The sequence below is a fragment of the Phascolarctos cinereus genome, unplaced genomic scaffold (assembly GCF_003287225.1).
Source record: "Phascolarctos cinereus isolate Bilbo 61053 unplaced genomic scaffold, phaCin_HiC Scaffold_3;HRSCAF=262, whole genome shotgun sequence".
NCBI classification, from domain to species: domain Eukaryota; kingdom Metazoa; phylum Chordata; class Mammalia; order Diprotodontia; family Phascolarctidae; genus Phascolarctos; species Phascolarctos cinereus.
The window spans coordinates 84,995,282-85,012,064 of NW_027555736.1; the positions used below are offsets into that span (position 1 = coordinate 84,995,282).

Below are 16,783 nucleotides of genomic sequence, written 5' to 3' on the forward strand. Positions count from 1 at the left end.
CAGTTGATCATCATCCTAGTTGTGCTCATTTTACTTTTCATCAGTCCATACAAGTCTTTCCAGGTTTTTCTGAGAGCATCCTGTTCATCATTTCTTATAGCACAACAGTATTCCATCACAATCATATACCCCAATTTCTTCAGCCATTCCTCAATTAATAGACATCCCTTCGATTTTCAATTCTTTGCCATGACTAAAATAGTGGCTATAAATACTTTTGTACATATGGGTCGTTTTTGGTTTTTTATGTTTGTGTGATATAGACCTAGCAGTGGCATTGATGGATCAAATAGTATACGTGGTTTTATAGCCCTTTGGGCATAGTTCCAAATTGCCCTCCAGAATGGCTGAACCAGTTCACAACTCTACCAACAGTGCATTAGTGTCCTGGTTTTCCCACATCTCCTCCAACATTTTTCAATTTCCTTTTCCATCATATTAACCAACCTGATAGATGGCAGTGGTACCTTAAGTTGTTTTAATGTGTATTTCTCTAATCAAGTGACTTACAGCATTTTTTGTACTATAGATAGCTTGATAATGTTGTCTGAAAACTGCCTATTCGTATCCTTTGACTATTTATCAATTGGGGGATGGCTCTCATTTTTGTAAATTTGACTCAGTTCTCTATACATTTGAGAAATGACACCTTTAGCAGAAAAAACTTGCTCGTAAAATCTTTTCAGTTATTACTGTATATTTCCCTCCATCCTATTTCCCACCCCTCCATTTATCCTACTCTCTCTCCTTTCCCCCTTACCATCTTAAAAGAGTTTTGCTTTGGACTATTGCCTCCCCCATTCTGCTCTCCATTCTGTCAGTACTCTGCTCCCTTCTTTTCTTCTGTTCCCCCTCCAACTTTCCTGTAGGGGAGGATAGATTTCCATACCCAACTGAGTGTGTATGTTATTCCTTCTTTAGGCCAATTCTGATGAGAATAAGTTTCAAGTACTGCCCCCGACCCCAACTCCCCCATCTTTCTCTTCACTGTAAAAGGTCTTTTACTTCTCTTTTATATTAGATAATTCACCCCATTTTACCTCTCCCTTTCTCCTTTTCCCGGTGTACTAGTCCTTTTATTATACTGTTTTAATCTATTTGCTAAATATACTAAGTATTTTAAAGTTTTGCATATTTCATCTAATTTGTTAAATTACAGAAGTCAAAGGTTAAAAAAATTCCACAATTTTCCATTTTCTCAAAGAAATAGGGTAAGTATACTGCAACTAACACAACATTCTACATATAACAGGAAGTGACTATTAGTTGAAAGATGAAACTTATTGAAAAATAAGCTAAACAGTTTCTTAAACCTTAATTTTCAAATGAAAGTATATGTTACACCTTTTTTCTGCTTCTACAATATTTGTTTCTTACATGTCAAAGGTTAACTTTAATATCCCTTAAATAAATGCTATTTTAAATAGCCTGCTTTGAATAATATGGATTTTATGAGATTAATACTGGGAAAGTATAGGGTATAAATTTATATATAATAAATTCTCATGTCAACAATACAAATGTGACTGAATTTTTAAAAAATATGTTAATAGTTTGTTACATAGCTCACATAAAGTAAGGCTGAGAGAAGTGACATGACCTGCCTCCAATTCCCAAGGCTAATAAATGACAGTCTGGATTTGAATTTAGGACTTCTGACTTCTAGTACAGTTCCTTCTGAGCTGCAATACTCAACTGCCTCTATGCTTCTTTGATAGCATTTTCCCTCAAATAGCATTTATTTTATAACTCTCAAAAGCACTGATCCTGTCATATTGTGCATCATGGTTATGTGCTTGCATCTTCTCCCACCGTTGGACTGTGAGCTCCAGAAAGGCAAAGACTATGTTTTACTAGACTCTGTCTCCTCTATCAAACACAGGGCTCAGTATACAGTGGGGACTTGTTAAATGTTTATGAAATGGGTGCCAAAAGGACAGGAGGAGCTGAAAAGTGGGTGGAGGTCAAATGGGGGGTCCTTGAGGTACAGAAGAGGCCAAGTGATGTATCTAGGAGATCAGCAATTTTTTAGAGGGCTGATGGCTTATCAAGGAGGTTTCTGAAGCTCTTCAGTGGGCTACCCTGAGCTCAGCATCCAAGAGCTTCAGTAAAAATGGAGGGAACAGCAAAGGAAAAGCTTTTGGACAAGATGCCAGGATGTTTGATGAGGCTCAGCATAGTCAAGAAGCTGAAATGGCTTGGGGGACTGAACCCCAAATCCTCTCTCCTCTGGCTTCTTCCTGCTGGTGGGCACACAAGGTTGAGGGAAGGATGCTGGCATCCAAAGAAGGCAAAACCTGACCATGCAATTTCCCCGAAGTCCATGACATGGATTTTGGCTGTGAAGTTTGGCTCCACCTACATTTCTAGGAGACAGTAGTAACAATCTCTATTTATCTCCAATAAGCCTTAGAATTCATAAAGCACCTTCCTCACAAACTTTTGAGGAGGATACACAAAGCATTAGATTGTGCTCAGCGAAGTTATGACTATCTTGTGGTTTTCACAGCTGGTAAGGGCCAGAACAGAAATTTGAAACTGGGCCTCTCAATTCCAAGTTCAGGGTTATTTCTGCTAAACCAGGATTCCTGAAATGAGACTGGCAAGCATCTTTCCACTAAATAGAAAATGGACTCTCAGAAGTGGAAGGGAACACGCATGTGTCACTAATCTCATTTTCCTTGTTCATGGGTGGTGAGATATCTAGGATCATAATATTCCAAGCTGAAAGGTTGCTGAGATGCACCTAGTCCAAACATCATAATTTTATAGAAGAGGAAACTAAGACCTTGAGTGAGTGGGAAAGTAGATCATTTGGATTCTAAATCTAGTTCTGTCGGGCCAAAGTCCCAGCTACTGAGATGTGAGGTCTCACCACCTTGGAGAGTGATGGCTGATGGATTGTCTGCCTTAGTTACCTACTCTGGGACTGGCTCCAGCCACACTTCACTTTACTTCCAGGCCATGTTATGCTGCCTAGACCAGAAACCAAGCCCTAGAGGACTTAACCTTTTCATCCCTGGGAACCCAGGGGAGTGACTTCTACCTGGGGATTGCTTCAGGTGTCCATGACATGCAATAACAGCTCCAGCTACATTTTACTTTACTCCTGCATAATGCCATTTCCCCCTTGTCCCCCTCACCATACTTCTAACTTCCCAAATCAGAATACACCTCCCTGACGACCACTCCCCTGTATGTGTTTTCTTGATCACAATGTAAGCTCCTTTGGTCAAGAAACAGTCTTAACTTTTGCATGTGTAACCAGCACTTATCTCAGTTCTTGGCACACAGTAAGCATTTAATAAATGCTTTTTCATTTGTTCATTCATCTGATCCTCATAAACCTATACGCCAGGTATTACTAAAACCACTTTAGAGGCGAGAAAACTAAAGTTCCCTTGCCAAACACTGAACAGCTCACAGAGCCAGGACTTAAAACAGACTATTCAACCCGTAATACTAGAAAGAACAATAAATTTGGAGTCATTGGTTCAAATCCTGGTTCTCCTACTTACTACCTATGTTACTTATGCTAGAGACATCTCTACTCCAAATCTTCATATGAACTATTTGTACCTAACCTGTGGTGGAGCCTTCTGAGCTTGTATCGATCTCATCAGCCATAGTTGGAAACAATGTACCTTGACCCCAACATAGTTATTACATTTTGGTCCTCTTCAAGCATGAAGAAAAACAACCAACCAATGTATGTTACCATGAACAAGCCATTCAACCTCTATGAGCCTCAGTTTCTTTATTTGTATAAAGAATCTGGACTTGCATTACCCAATTGATAAATGGTTAAAGGATATGAACAGTCAGTTTTCAGTTGAAGAAATCAAAGCTATCTATAGGCATATGAAGAAGTTCTCTAAATCACTTTTGATTAGAGAAATGCACCTTAAAACAACTCTGAGATACCACCTCACACCAATCAGATTGGCTATATGACAGAAAAAAAATGATAAATGTTGGAGAAGATGTGGGAAAACTGGGACACTAATGCATTGTTGGTGGAGCTGTGAACTGATCCAACCATTCTGGAGAGCAATTTGGCACTATGCACAAAGGGCTATAAAACTGTGCATACCCTTTGCTCCAGCAATAAAGAGATTGTAAAAAAGGGGAAAGGACCTGAATGTACAAAATATTTATGGCAGCTCTTTTTGGGTGGCCAAGAATTGGAAATTGTAGGGATCCCCATCAACTAGGGAATGGCTGAACAAGCTGTGGTATATGATTGTAATAGAATACTATTGTTTCATAAGAAATGATGAGCAGGTGGACTTCAGAAAAGTCTGGAAAGACTTACATGAACTGATGCTGAATGAAAAAGCAGATCCAGGAGAACACTGTACACAGCAACAGCAACACTGTGCGATGATCAACTTTGATAGACTTAGCTCTTCTCAGCAATACAATGATCCAAGATAATTCCAAAGGACTCATGACAGAAAATGCTAACCACATCCAGAGAAAGAACTATGGAGTATGAATGCAGATTGAAGCATACTATTTTCACTTTTTTTTGTTTTTTCTTTCTCATGGCTTTTCTCTTTTGTTCTGATTCTTCTTTCACAACATAACTAATGTGGAAATGTGTCTAACATTATTGTACATGTATAACCTATATCAGATTGCTTGCTGTCTTGGGGAGGGTAGAAGAAGAGAAGGAGGGAGAAAAATATGGAACTCAAAATTTTATAAAAATGAATGCTGAAAACTATCTTTACATTTTATTAGAAAAAATGAAATACTATTAAGGCAAAGGCATGCTTAATATTCATTTTGCTTAAAATGTGATTTCAATGATGAAAAATTTTAATATATCAAAAATATGTGAATTTAATACCAAATCATGTAATAAAGGTGAGTGAAGGAAAAAAATGGATTTGATGACCTCTGAGGTGACTTCTGGTTCTAGATTCTGTGTCTCTATTTAAGAATAAAACATACAAATGCCACAGGGCTTCAATGGGAAAAAAATTAAATTAAAAAAGGAAGGAAGAATTTTCATTTCTAAACTTACCATATTAAGATCAGCATTTGCCATCACCAGAAAAACTCCTGCATATTCTGCATTGCTAATCCACATTTTGGACCCATTGATGATATAATAGTCTCCCTTCTTCTCAGCTTTAGTCTTTAAAGCAAATGCATCACTGCCAGCCTGAGCCTCAGAAAGGCAAAAACTTCCTATCTATGTATTCAAGAAAACAAAAGATTCAGATTGTAGGTGTATTTACATTTTTATGTAAATTTATGAGAAGTTTATATTTATAAGAGAAGTTTGGAAAGCCATATTTTAGTATTTTTAAAAGTATGCAGAAATTATTTTTAAAAACAATGTTATTCTTTCTGATGATTATTTTTCACATTTCACCATAATAAAAACCATGAGAACTTTAATAGGAACAAAACATAGTTGAACTTAAAATTAAAATAACTACAGTTATTACAAAAAAATGGATCAAGAACTTATATTAGAAGTTACTACCTAATGACACTGGAAAACAGTTTTGACTAAAAATATAATGATTTTGATTTTTAATATATATTCAAACTAAATCAACATATACTTTAATATTTGGAGACTTCTATGTAGAAGTGGGAATAGAGGAGAATAGTGAAAATATGTTGAAAAACATGATTCAGAATGTTAAGAAATAACAGGTCACAGGATTGAAGACTATACACAGAAGCCTCGTACATAGGTACCATGAAAAAATTCCACAAAAAGGGAGCTAAGAGGTACTGGACTATGTGAACAGGATCACAATGTGAATGTCACAAGAAATGTAATTGATTTTATTTTTTATTTTAACACAGGAAACATTGGGTTACTGATGTGGAAGTCATTACTGAATCAGTTGTTTCTTATAGTCAGACTATTCAATTTTTAGAACAAAAAAGCAAAGCAGAAAAACAGAAAAAAATCAAAGCAGATTATAAAACCAAAGCAGAAAAATATAAAATATCCAAGACATGATATGCAATTGAGGAAACTATCATTTAACTTATTCAAACAAGTTGTTAAAACAGAAATGGAAATAAATAATTAAATAGACTTGACACAGAATATCATCACTTTCCAAGTAAGTTTATCCAATGTAAATCAATTATCATAACAAAGTGGCCAAAAGAAACCACAAGAGCCAGCAAAGTATTGAAAATAAAAAGTGAACAAGGAAATATTAACTACTGACCCATATGCTTGCTTTATTATAGCTCTAGAAAAATCTTTATGAGAATACTATGCATGCGCATTGAGGGCTTCTTTGATCAAGATGTGAGAAAGGAACAGGCAGGCTTTTTACAAACAATAATTTGGAGGAGAGTAAATCTTTAGAGTCCCACAACTGACTAAAATGTAGAGAGATTACAAAACCCCGACACACCTGGTTAAGTACAAAAATAATTTGATTTGCTAAAGAAAAATGCTGCCTCAAAGGTTCTCTTTTAAAGTTCCCTTTGCATGTCAAAACTGTTCAGGATTTCTTAAAAGATATAACGAAAGGTAACTTTGTTCAATTACATTAATTATTAATATTCATTGAGGCACAAAACAGGAAGACGTTATATTTGCCAAAGGTGCTCAGCACCAGCCAACATCCAGTGCAGAGAATGAATCAAAACTTTCCTTGATAGAATGGGCAGATGAGAATAATTTGTTCCAATGGCCACGAAGGTGGCTGAAGCAGGTGCTGTGGACTGGTTTGAGAGTGGTCAGACATTAAAGTTGCCTAGGTCATCCACTGCATTCCTGGCCATTGACAGTCATCTTGATTTTTGTCTTGCCACCGGACTTTGATGACTCTGGAAGACAGAGTGAGACTGACGACTTTGTACAACTCTGCCTCACTTAAATTCAATTCACTCAAAAGTCAAGACATCATCCCATGATATCACTGGTCCTCTTTAAAAATGAAGGACAAACAATATGGTCTTCTGATGCTTTTGCTTACAGGTAACATTGAACTGATTACAAAAATCTCTAAAACAAGGCAGGGCCTCCTTAGCAATATCCATAATCACACAAAATAAATTGGCCTAAATGACCACACAGAAAAACAACTGGACGGTGAATGCCAATCGCCTAGACGAAGATATGCAAATGGATGGGCAACCCATAAAGCTGGACCTCAAGTACCTCTATCTTGGGACAGGCATAACAGATGGATGATGAACTGAGCCCAGAATTGAATGAGAGTAGGCTAGGTTCCTTTGGGCAAAAATGGACAATGCTCTTAAACCAAACTTCTCATTAAAATCAAGGCCATTTTTTAACGTCAAGATTTTTCTAGCAATTCTGTATGGGTGTAAATTATAGAATACTATCAGGGACTATGGCTCCTGATGAATTAATTGTGAGTCATCTAAAAGGTGCTGAAGAGGTAGAGAGTGAGCATGTTTAAGCTGCAGTCTATAAGTGGGAGATGATAAAGGGAGAAAGAAAGCACAGGAAACATAAAACACCCCCACTTTATTGAATTGTTCTATTTGACATGGTAAGTGCGGAGCCAAGAAGAAATCTAGACCTCTTGATTCCCAGAATGCTGCTCTTTCTACAATTTCATATTGCTACCTTACAGCAACTTATTTTTAATTAATGGAAACTATTGTGATATTTATAAACTTACTCTTACACTTTTATTCCATTAAATATGTCTCAGTTACATGTAAATTTTTTAACATTTATCTTTAAAAATTTTGTGTTAAAAATTCTTTCCTTTCCTCCCCTCCCCCACCCACTGAGAAGGCAAGCAATAAGATACTGATTAAACATATGAAACCATGCAAAACATATTTCCATATCAGCCATGTTGCAAAAGAAAGCACACAACAGAGAAAGTTTAAAAAGTATGCTTTACTCTGTACTCTGTGTTCATCAGTTTTCTCTCCAGAGGTGCATAGCATTTTTCATTACTGGTCCTTTGTAATTGTCTTGATCAGAGCAGCTAAGTCTTTCATGGTTGATCATCCTTATAATATTTCTGTTATTGTATACAATGTTCTCCTAGTTTTCTCACTTCACTCTGCATAGGTTCATAATGGTATTATATCTCAATCATGTACCCCAACTTGTTCAGCCATTCCCCAACTGATGGGCATCCCCTCAATTTCCAATTCTTCACCACCACAAAAAGAGCAACTATAAATATTTTTGTACAATAATTTTTCTTGATCTCTTTGGGATACAGACCTAGTAGTATTTCTGGGTCAATGGGGAGGCACGATTTTATAGCACTTTGGGTGTAGTTCCAAATTGTTCTCCAGAATGGTTGGACCAATTCACAACTCCACCAACAGTGCATTATTGTCCCAATTTTTTTCACATTTCCTCCAGCATGTCATTTTCCTTTTCTGTCACGTTAGACAGTATGACAGATGTGAGGTGGTATCTCAGTTTTTTTTAAATTTGCATATCTCTAATTGGTAGTGATTTAGAGCATTTTTATGTGACTATTGATAGCTTTGATTTCTTTTTCTGAAAACTGCCTGTTCACATTCTTTGACCATTTATCAACTGGGGAATGGCTCTTATTTTTATATATTTGGTTCAGTTCCCTATATATTTGAGAAATGAGGTCTTTATCAGAAAAAAATTTCCAGCTTCCTATTTTCCTCCTAATTCTGGCTGCATTAGTTTTGTTCGTGTAAAACCTCTTTAATTTCCATTTTATCCAAAATTATCCATTTCACTTCTTGTGATCCTCTCTATTTCTTGTTTGGTCACAAACTCTTCCCTTATTCATAGATCTGAGAAGTACATTTTTGCATGCTCCCCTAGTTTACTTATATCATTTTTATGTCTAAACACTTTACCTACTTTATTTATATTTATAAATTGTCCTATTTGACTCTCTCTTGGTATATGGTGTGAGGTGTTAGTATATTCCTATTTTCTACCAACTGCTTTCCAGTTTTCCCAGCCATTTTTGTCAAATGGTGAGTTCTTACCACAAAAGTTTGGCTCTTTGGGTTTATCAAACACTAGATTACTGTGGTCATTTATGTATTATGTACACACTCATTTATGTATCATGTACCTCATATTATGTATTACATACTTAAACTATTCCACTGACCCACCATTCTATTTCTTTGGTAGTACCAGATTGTTTTGATGGTTACCACTTTGTAATATAGTTTGAAATCAGGTACTGCTAAGTCACCTTCCTTCATATTTTTTTCACCGATTCCTTTGATATTCTTGACCTTTTTCCTTTCCAGATGAATTTTATTATTATTTTCTTTCAGCTCTATAAAATAATTTTCGGTAAGTTTGATTGGTATGACACTGAATAAATATATTTAGGAAGAATTGTCATGTTTATTATATTCGCTCAGCCTACCCACAAGCAATTAGTAGTTCTTCAACTATTTAGATCTTTGTTATTCTTGTGGAAAATGTTTTGTAATTGTGTTTATGTAGTCCCTGGTTTGTCTTAGCAAGTAGACACCTAAGTATTTTATGCTGCCTGTTAATTTATTTTTTTCTTAGTCCAAGCCCTTAATTTATTTTACATTCCTTTTAAAAATTATTTTATATTTTTAATTTAGGGAATAAAACAAGCATTTCCATAACATAGTATAAAAAAAAGATGAAATCTTGCTATTCCATGTTATCATGTAAATTTCTTTTTTTTCTTCCTTCCCCCTACCCTAGAGGTGACTACCATTAGATATAAATATGTATGTGGGCATATACACCCACACCCACATACACATATATATGTAAAATCATTGTATACCTACTTCTATTTACCAATTCTTTCTTTGGATGCATATAGCATCTTCCTTCACAGGTCCTTTGTAGTTAATCTGTGTATTTATAATAGCAAAAATGACTTAGCCATTCAGAATTGTTTTTAATACTGCTGTTATTGTATACAATGTTCTCTTGGTTCTGTTTATTTCACTTTTCATTATTTCATGCAAGTCTGTTTCTCTATGATCATCAAGTTCATCACTTCTTATAGCATAGTAATATTCCATCATAATCTTATATCACAACTTGTTCAGCCATTCCTCAATTGATAGACATCCCCGTAATTTCCAGCTCTTTGACACCACAAAGAGAGCTGTTAAAATATTTTAAAACTTCTAGGTTCTTTTCCTTTTTTCCCTAATCATCTTTGGAAACAAACCTAGTAGTGATATTGATGGGTCAAAGGGTATAAGTAGCTTAATAACTCTTTGGGCATCATTCCAGGTTGCTTTCCAAAATGGTTAGATCAGCTCACAGTTCCAACAACAATGAATTAGTGTCCCAATTATGCCACATCCACTCTAACATTTGTTATTTTCCCATTCAATCATTTTAGCCAATCTGATAGATGTAAAATATCTCAAGGTTGTTTTAATTTGCATTTCTCTAATCTATAATGACTTAGAGCTTTTTTTTCATATGACTGTAAATTGTTTTGTTGGTAGCACATAGAAAGGCTGATGATTTATGTGGGTTTGTTTTATATCCTGCAACTTTGCTAAAGTTGTTAATTATTTCAACTAGTTTTTTCAGTTGATTCTCTAGGGTTCTCTAAGTATAACAAAGGGTGATAATAGATTCTGCTCCAGCCCCTTATTTCAACTCTTCGTGTTTCTGTTTCAACTGTCTTTCTTGTAAACAAAATATTGTTGGATTCTGGTTTCTAATCCATTATGCTATCTACTTCTGCTCTATGTGCAAGTTTATCCCATTCACATTCATAGTTGTGATTACTAACTGTGCATTTCCCTCCATCCCATTTTCTTGTTTATCCTTCTCTTTTTATCCTGTTCCTCTTCTAAAGTCTGATTTGCTTCTGACCACTGTCTTCGTTTATTCACCCTTTCTTTTATTACTACTCCCCTTTTCTTTTCCTCTTCCCCTCCTACTTTCCCATTGGGTAAGATAAGATTTCTATACCAAATTGTTTGCATGTGTGTATACACATGTAAATCCATATATATATACATATATATTTGTATGTATGTATGTATGTATGTATGTATGTATGTTCCCTCTTTGAACCAATTTAGTTGAGTGAGGTTCAAGTGTTACTGGCCTCCCTACCATTTTGCCTTCTATTGTAAAAGCTCTTCCTTTAACACTTCTTTTATATGAAATAATTTCCCCCATTCTTCCTCTCCTTTATGCCTTCTCCCAGGGTATCCATCTTTCTCATCTGTCCATTAAAAAAAAAAAATCATCCCTACATAATCAACTCACTCCTATACCCTCTATGTAGAATACTTCTGTCTTAATAATGATAAAGTTCTTAGGAGTAACACGTACCATCTTCTATCATCAGAAAGAAAGACAAACTGTTTAACAGAGTCTTTTATGATTTCTCTTTCATGTTTATCTTTTTATGCTTCTCTTGAGTCTTGTATTTGAAAGTCAAATTTCCTATTCAGTTCTGGTCTTTTCATCAGGAATACTTGACAGTCCTCTATTTCGTTAAATATCTATTTTTTTCTTTGAAGGATTATACTTAGTTTTGCTGGGTAGGTTATGCTTGGCTGTAATGCCTGCTTTTTTGCTTTTTGGATTATCATATTCCAAGCCATTTGCTCCTTTAATGTGGCAGCTGCTAAATCTTGTGTGATCTTGACTGTGGCTCCAAGTATTTAAATAGTTCATGACTGCTTCAAGTATTATTTCCTTTTTGATCTGGGAGCTCTGGAATTTGAGGTGGTGGTTGGTAGATTCTTCCAATTTTGATTTTACCCTCTAATTCTAGGATATCAAGGCAGTTTTCCTTGATAATTTCTTGAAATATGTTGTCTAGGCTCTCTCTTTGATCATGACTTTCAAGTAGTGCAACAATTCTTAAATTATTTCTTCTTAATCTATTTTCTAGGTCAGTTATTTTTCCTAATGAGGTATTTCACACTTTCTTCTATTTTTTTCATTATTTTGACTTTATTATTGTTTCTGGATGCCTCATGGAATCACTGGCTTCCACTTGCCCAATTCTAACTTTTAAGGAATTATTTTCTTCAGTGAACTTTCATACCTCTTTTTCCATTTGGCCAATTCTGCTTTTTAAGGTGTCATTTTCTTCAGTATTTTCTGTACCTCTTTTGATAAGCTTTTGTGTTTCCATAATTTTCTTCCTTCACTCTCATCTCTTTACCCAATTTTACCTCCACCATTCTTATTTGATTATAAAAATAATTTTTAGGACTTATAGGAATTCTTTTCTTGTTTCCAATTCACATTTCCCCTTGAGATCTGCTTGTAACTGTTTTGACTTGTCTTCTGAGTTTGTGCATTGATCTTCCCAGTCACCATAGTGGCTTTTTGTGGTCAGATTCTTTTTTTTTTGTGTGGCTTTTCATTTTTCCACCCTATTTCTTTATTTTGAGCATTATATTGCAGTTGGGCTCTGTTCCTGGTGTGGGGTGGGAAGGGGGGGTGCTATTGTCCCAACCTTTAGTATTTTTTCATACTGCTGTTTTTGGAGCTAGTTCTCGGGGTTTGGAAGTTTTCAGTGCTTCCATGGTGGTGTGATCTTGGGAGAGGTGTGGTCACTCCTCTCCTGGTCTGCACTCTGGTCCTTACCCAGAAAGGGCCCAAGATCCCTTGGGAGTGGAATCAATACTGCTCCTCAGCATTCCTGCTCCTTTAGGAGTGATATTGTTCCTCAGCCCTGCTACCTCTTGACCACAAATGCTCTTCTCTGCTTTTGAACAGTGACCTGAAAGTGGGCATAGGTGATAGACTTTCCAAACAGCATCCCATCCTGTGTCCGGTGCTAGCAAGGGGCCCCCTATAATCTCTATATGACCAGTTGCCAAGTCCCATTACCATCTCTGGCTGGACACCTCTTGAAGCTGCTGCTGCTTTTAATAGCTACCACTTAGTCCTACCATCGGTGTTTTATCCACATGAATTCAGAATCAGCCTCTTTTTCTGTATTGCAGATCTCTCCTTCCAACTTCCTAAATTGTGTTTGGCTGGAAGAATGTCTCACCCTGAACTTTTGCTGGTGTTGCTTCTCCAGAATTTGGTCTGAGGAGTTATTTTAAAGTTGTTTGGAGGGGAATGCCGGGAGAGCTCGGCTGAGTGCTTCCTCTTCTCTGTCATCTTGGCTCTGCCCCCCGAAGATTTGAAGTAACTTATTGAACATAATCATTTTCAATACAGATGCTTCTTGTTTTATGTAAATTCACATTATGCAGAAAAGGACAGGGCAGCAAGAGCCTGCACAAGCCCTGGCTCTAGCTCCCAGCAGGAGGGGGCAGCTTCAGGCAAAACTGAGACAGCCCTGAGCTAGGGCTCCTCCTCTCCAGGCACCAAAGTAGCTCAGATTGCAGGGCCCCAGGCACTGAAGCCTCTCTGGCTTGAGGGGCTGTAGAGCCAAGGAGGTGGAAATGCCAGTGGAGCCCCATGAGGGGAGTTCTGTGGAATGGTCCATTTACATTAAGTGAGAAATTACTGATTCAGAAAGGTTTTTTGGTTAATTATTTAACTAGAAATGGTATTTATATAAAAAACAGATAACTAAACTGTTTAATTGCAACAAAATATTTAAGATTAAAAATTAGCTTGTTGCTTAGTTCTTTAAAAATCCTTCACATATAACGCACATACTGTTAGTATTTGTTAATTCTGAAAAGCAGAAACATTCTTAATTTTTGAAAATGCTAGTTAATTTGAAAAATTGTCTTAACTCACTGTGTCTTTAGTCAGCTTGGTCAAGTAGGTTGCCTTTTGTTCTTCTGTCCCGAATCTTCCAATCAATTTATTGATTAATGTATTCTGGATGTCACACATAATAGATACAGATGCATCAACCTTTGCTAATTCCTCTATTGCTAGGATGGAGGAAAAAAATGAAGCTCCTGTCCCTCCATACTTTGTTTCAGTTGCAATACCCATCAACTGGAGAAGAAAGAAATTAACAGGTTAAGATATGAAGGAATATTTTACAAAAGGAATAAACTTTAGAAGTAAATTTTAACCATTCATGTATTTATATTCTAGAGTTTATGGCAATACATCATAAGGCATTTTCACTTCACACTGTTTTGCACAACATATAGTACAAAAGCCTCCGTATCAGTTAAGAAATATGTCCCTTTTAAGACGATGAAATGACATAATAAACTCTGATTACACTCTATTTTTTGGCTTGGTTGAGAAAACCAAAAAGAGAAGTGAAAATATATTCATATGAAAATAAAAGAGCAGAAAAATACCCTTAAAATATATTCAGGTGACAGTGTAATAAGTTATAATTGGATTACCTTGTCTGTTGAAACATTTTTAATTCTGAGGAAGATGCTTAATATTTTTTTAATCAACACATTCCCTTACTGGATAGAACTGAAACTATATGGAGTGAATTTCTCTTTAGGAAGAATTATCTGCATCTTTGTACCTAGCTTACTTTTTAATAATCTTTGCTAGCTCCACTCTCCCACTTTAACAGTTTTATTCTCCTAAGATGGCAACTGGACAATCAAAACGAGTATGACTTTGTAGGATCAAGGTTGTTTACTGCCTAATGTAATATGCTATGCAGAGCTGTGTACTGGACTACTGCCAATCAAGTTACCAGATGACCCAACAATGTAGGGGCAATTTAGAGACTGTCTGTCTGGGATACTCCACTCCTTTGCGTGGGCTAGAATATTTAGTAAATGTGTTAGGTAAACTGAATGAAACTTTCGTTGCACTTATAAAATTCCTCTTTTTCCACTGTCTTAGTTTCATAAATGGGATTTACCATACAACTCTAGAAGCTAATCTGACAAATAAGGAATAATGACCTTTGTTCTTCTTACCATGCCAGCAATTTTTAAATATAAGTAGAGTTTGATTGTTCTTCCTTTTCTCTCTACCAGGTATCAAGATGTTTAGCAAATATCAAAAATTTTTTAAAAGAATTAAAGCCTAACATGTAGAAAGAAGTGCTGTAATTAGCATACTAAAAGTCATTTCCGATTAAGCTCTAGTTGTCACTTTGGAAAACTGGTAGCTAAAAATAAATCATATATAAATTGAGATGTTTTGCTTCTACAGGAAAATGATCAGCATCAAAACTTTAAGGCATCACAATAAATAAAAATCCTTTCTTGAATGAACTTATTTGGAAGAAAAAGCCTCATGTGCCTCATTATTTCAGTATTCCCCAAAGAGACCACAGCACAACCATAAATTGAAGGTATCAAGTGAGTAATTTCTATTTCCAATTTACTCATTTCTCCACCTACATGATACTGCAGTGGTATAGTGGATAGTGTTGGGCTGACAGCTAGGAGGAGCCAGGCTTAACTTCCTCCCCTAACATACAATAGCTGTATGACCTTGAGTAAGTCATTCAACTACTATGTGCCTGAAGGAACTCCAAGGATTCATATATAAATAGCCACAGAAGTGAAAGGTGGAAAGACTTTTCACGTGAGAAGCTCCTTAAAATGATGAAATCCTAGATCTTTTGCATGCTCTTGTATTTCTATCAGACCTAACCATGGTCTAAGGATCATACACTTAAGAATTGGAAGGGCCTTAGTAATTAGGGTTATCTAGTAGAACTCCATTTTAAATGTGAGAAAGTTGAAGTCCAAAGGAAAGACATATCAAGGTCATTAAGGTAGTAAGCATCAGGGGCAGCTAGGTGGTACAATGGATAGAGCATTGGCCCTGAAGCCAGGAGTACCTGAGTTCAAATCCAGCCTCAGACCAAACACTTGACACTAGCTGTGTGACCCTGGGCAAGTCACTTAACCCAAACTGCCTTAGAAAATAAAGTAGTAAGCATCAAAGGTGAGATCTGAACCCAGGCCTTCTTATTCCTAAGACAGCATTCTTTCCACTGTTCCAGGATGCATTTTCTCAAAGAAAATCTTTTCTTCATAGCTTAGCTTGCACTGGGAGTACTGGATTCGCAACTTTGATCAAAAGACACATGACTGAAATGTTCATCAACTTCAAGTTTCACATATTACAGTTCACATTTCTGTAGTGTTTCATTGTTTACAAAGTGCTTTCCTCATAAAAACCCTGTGAAGTAGGGTATTTGACTACTGGAGGTGACTAATAATATTGAACTTTACATATTTATCATTATTTTCAAGTATTTGAAGACTTAGAGTTCATAGGATTTAGAAATAGATGGAACTTTATAGATCAATCTACTTAGCTAGCACACATAATTAAGTAGGCCAATTACATACTAATCCCTTGACCTCTCACTAATGTTATGGGAACTGACTGCTGTCACATACCATGTTAGCAATCATATAATTGAACTGTATTGAAACAATATGTAATTAATAACTAATCCACTCAGTTTGCACTATTAATTTTTTTTTATCATGTCAAATACAACCGAAAAACTTGGATGTCCCTGGATCAAGGCTAATTACTTCATTATAAATATGAGACGATGATGGCCCACAAAGGCAAAGTGACTTTCCAAGACTCTACAGCTATTAAATAGTTGAGCCAGAATCCCAACCTAGATCTCTGGCTCAAAATCAAGTGCTCTTTTCATCCTGCCATGAAATAAATTACAAATGAACATCATGACTACTATAAATTAGGGTACATTTCAACTTTTTTTTTTGCATAGCCTCATTCTGGTCCATAATCTCTAGTACAATATATGTAATAAATTGTAGAAGAGTGCCTGGAACAGGTCACTGAAGTACTAAAACTGGGATAAGCCCAATGTTTTGTTTTATTTTTAAAAATGTTTATTCACTTTGAATTTCAACACAAAAAGATAAAAATTTCCACATACACAGCACAACATGAAAAGATTTCATAGAAAACCATAAA

General features: G+C 35.9%; 1 protein-coding gene across 4 annotated transcripts in view; it reads right to left on the bottom strand.

The window, feature by feature from the left end:
* The window catches only part of ACADSB (acyl-CoA dehydrogenase short/branched chain), a 45,938-nt gene that overhangs the window by 16,516 nt on the left and 12,639 nt on the right, over positions 1-16,783 (bottom strand). For all 4 annotated transcript variants that reach the window (XM_020964179.2, XM_020964180.2, XM_020964178.2 and 1 more), the window contains 2 exons: positions 13,673-13,879; positions 5,033-5,203 (listed from right to left, as the gene is read on the bottom strand). In XM_020964179.2, coding sequence (XP_020819838.1) covers positions 5,033-5,203; positions 13,673-13,879 — 378 coding nt within the window. The remainder of the gene's footprint in view (positions 1-5,032; positions 5,204-13,672; positions 13,880-16,783) is intronic.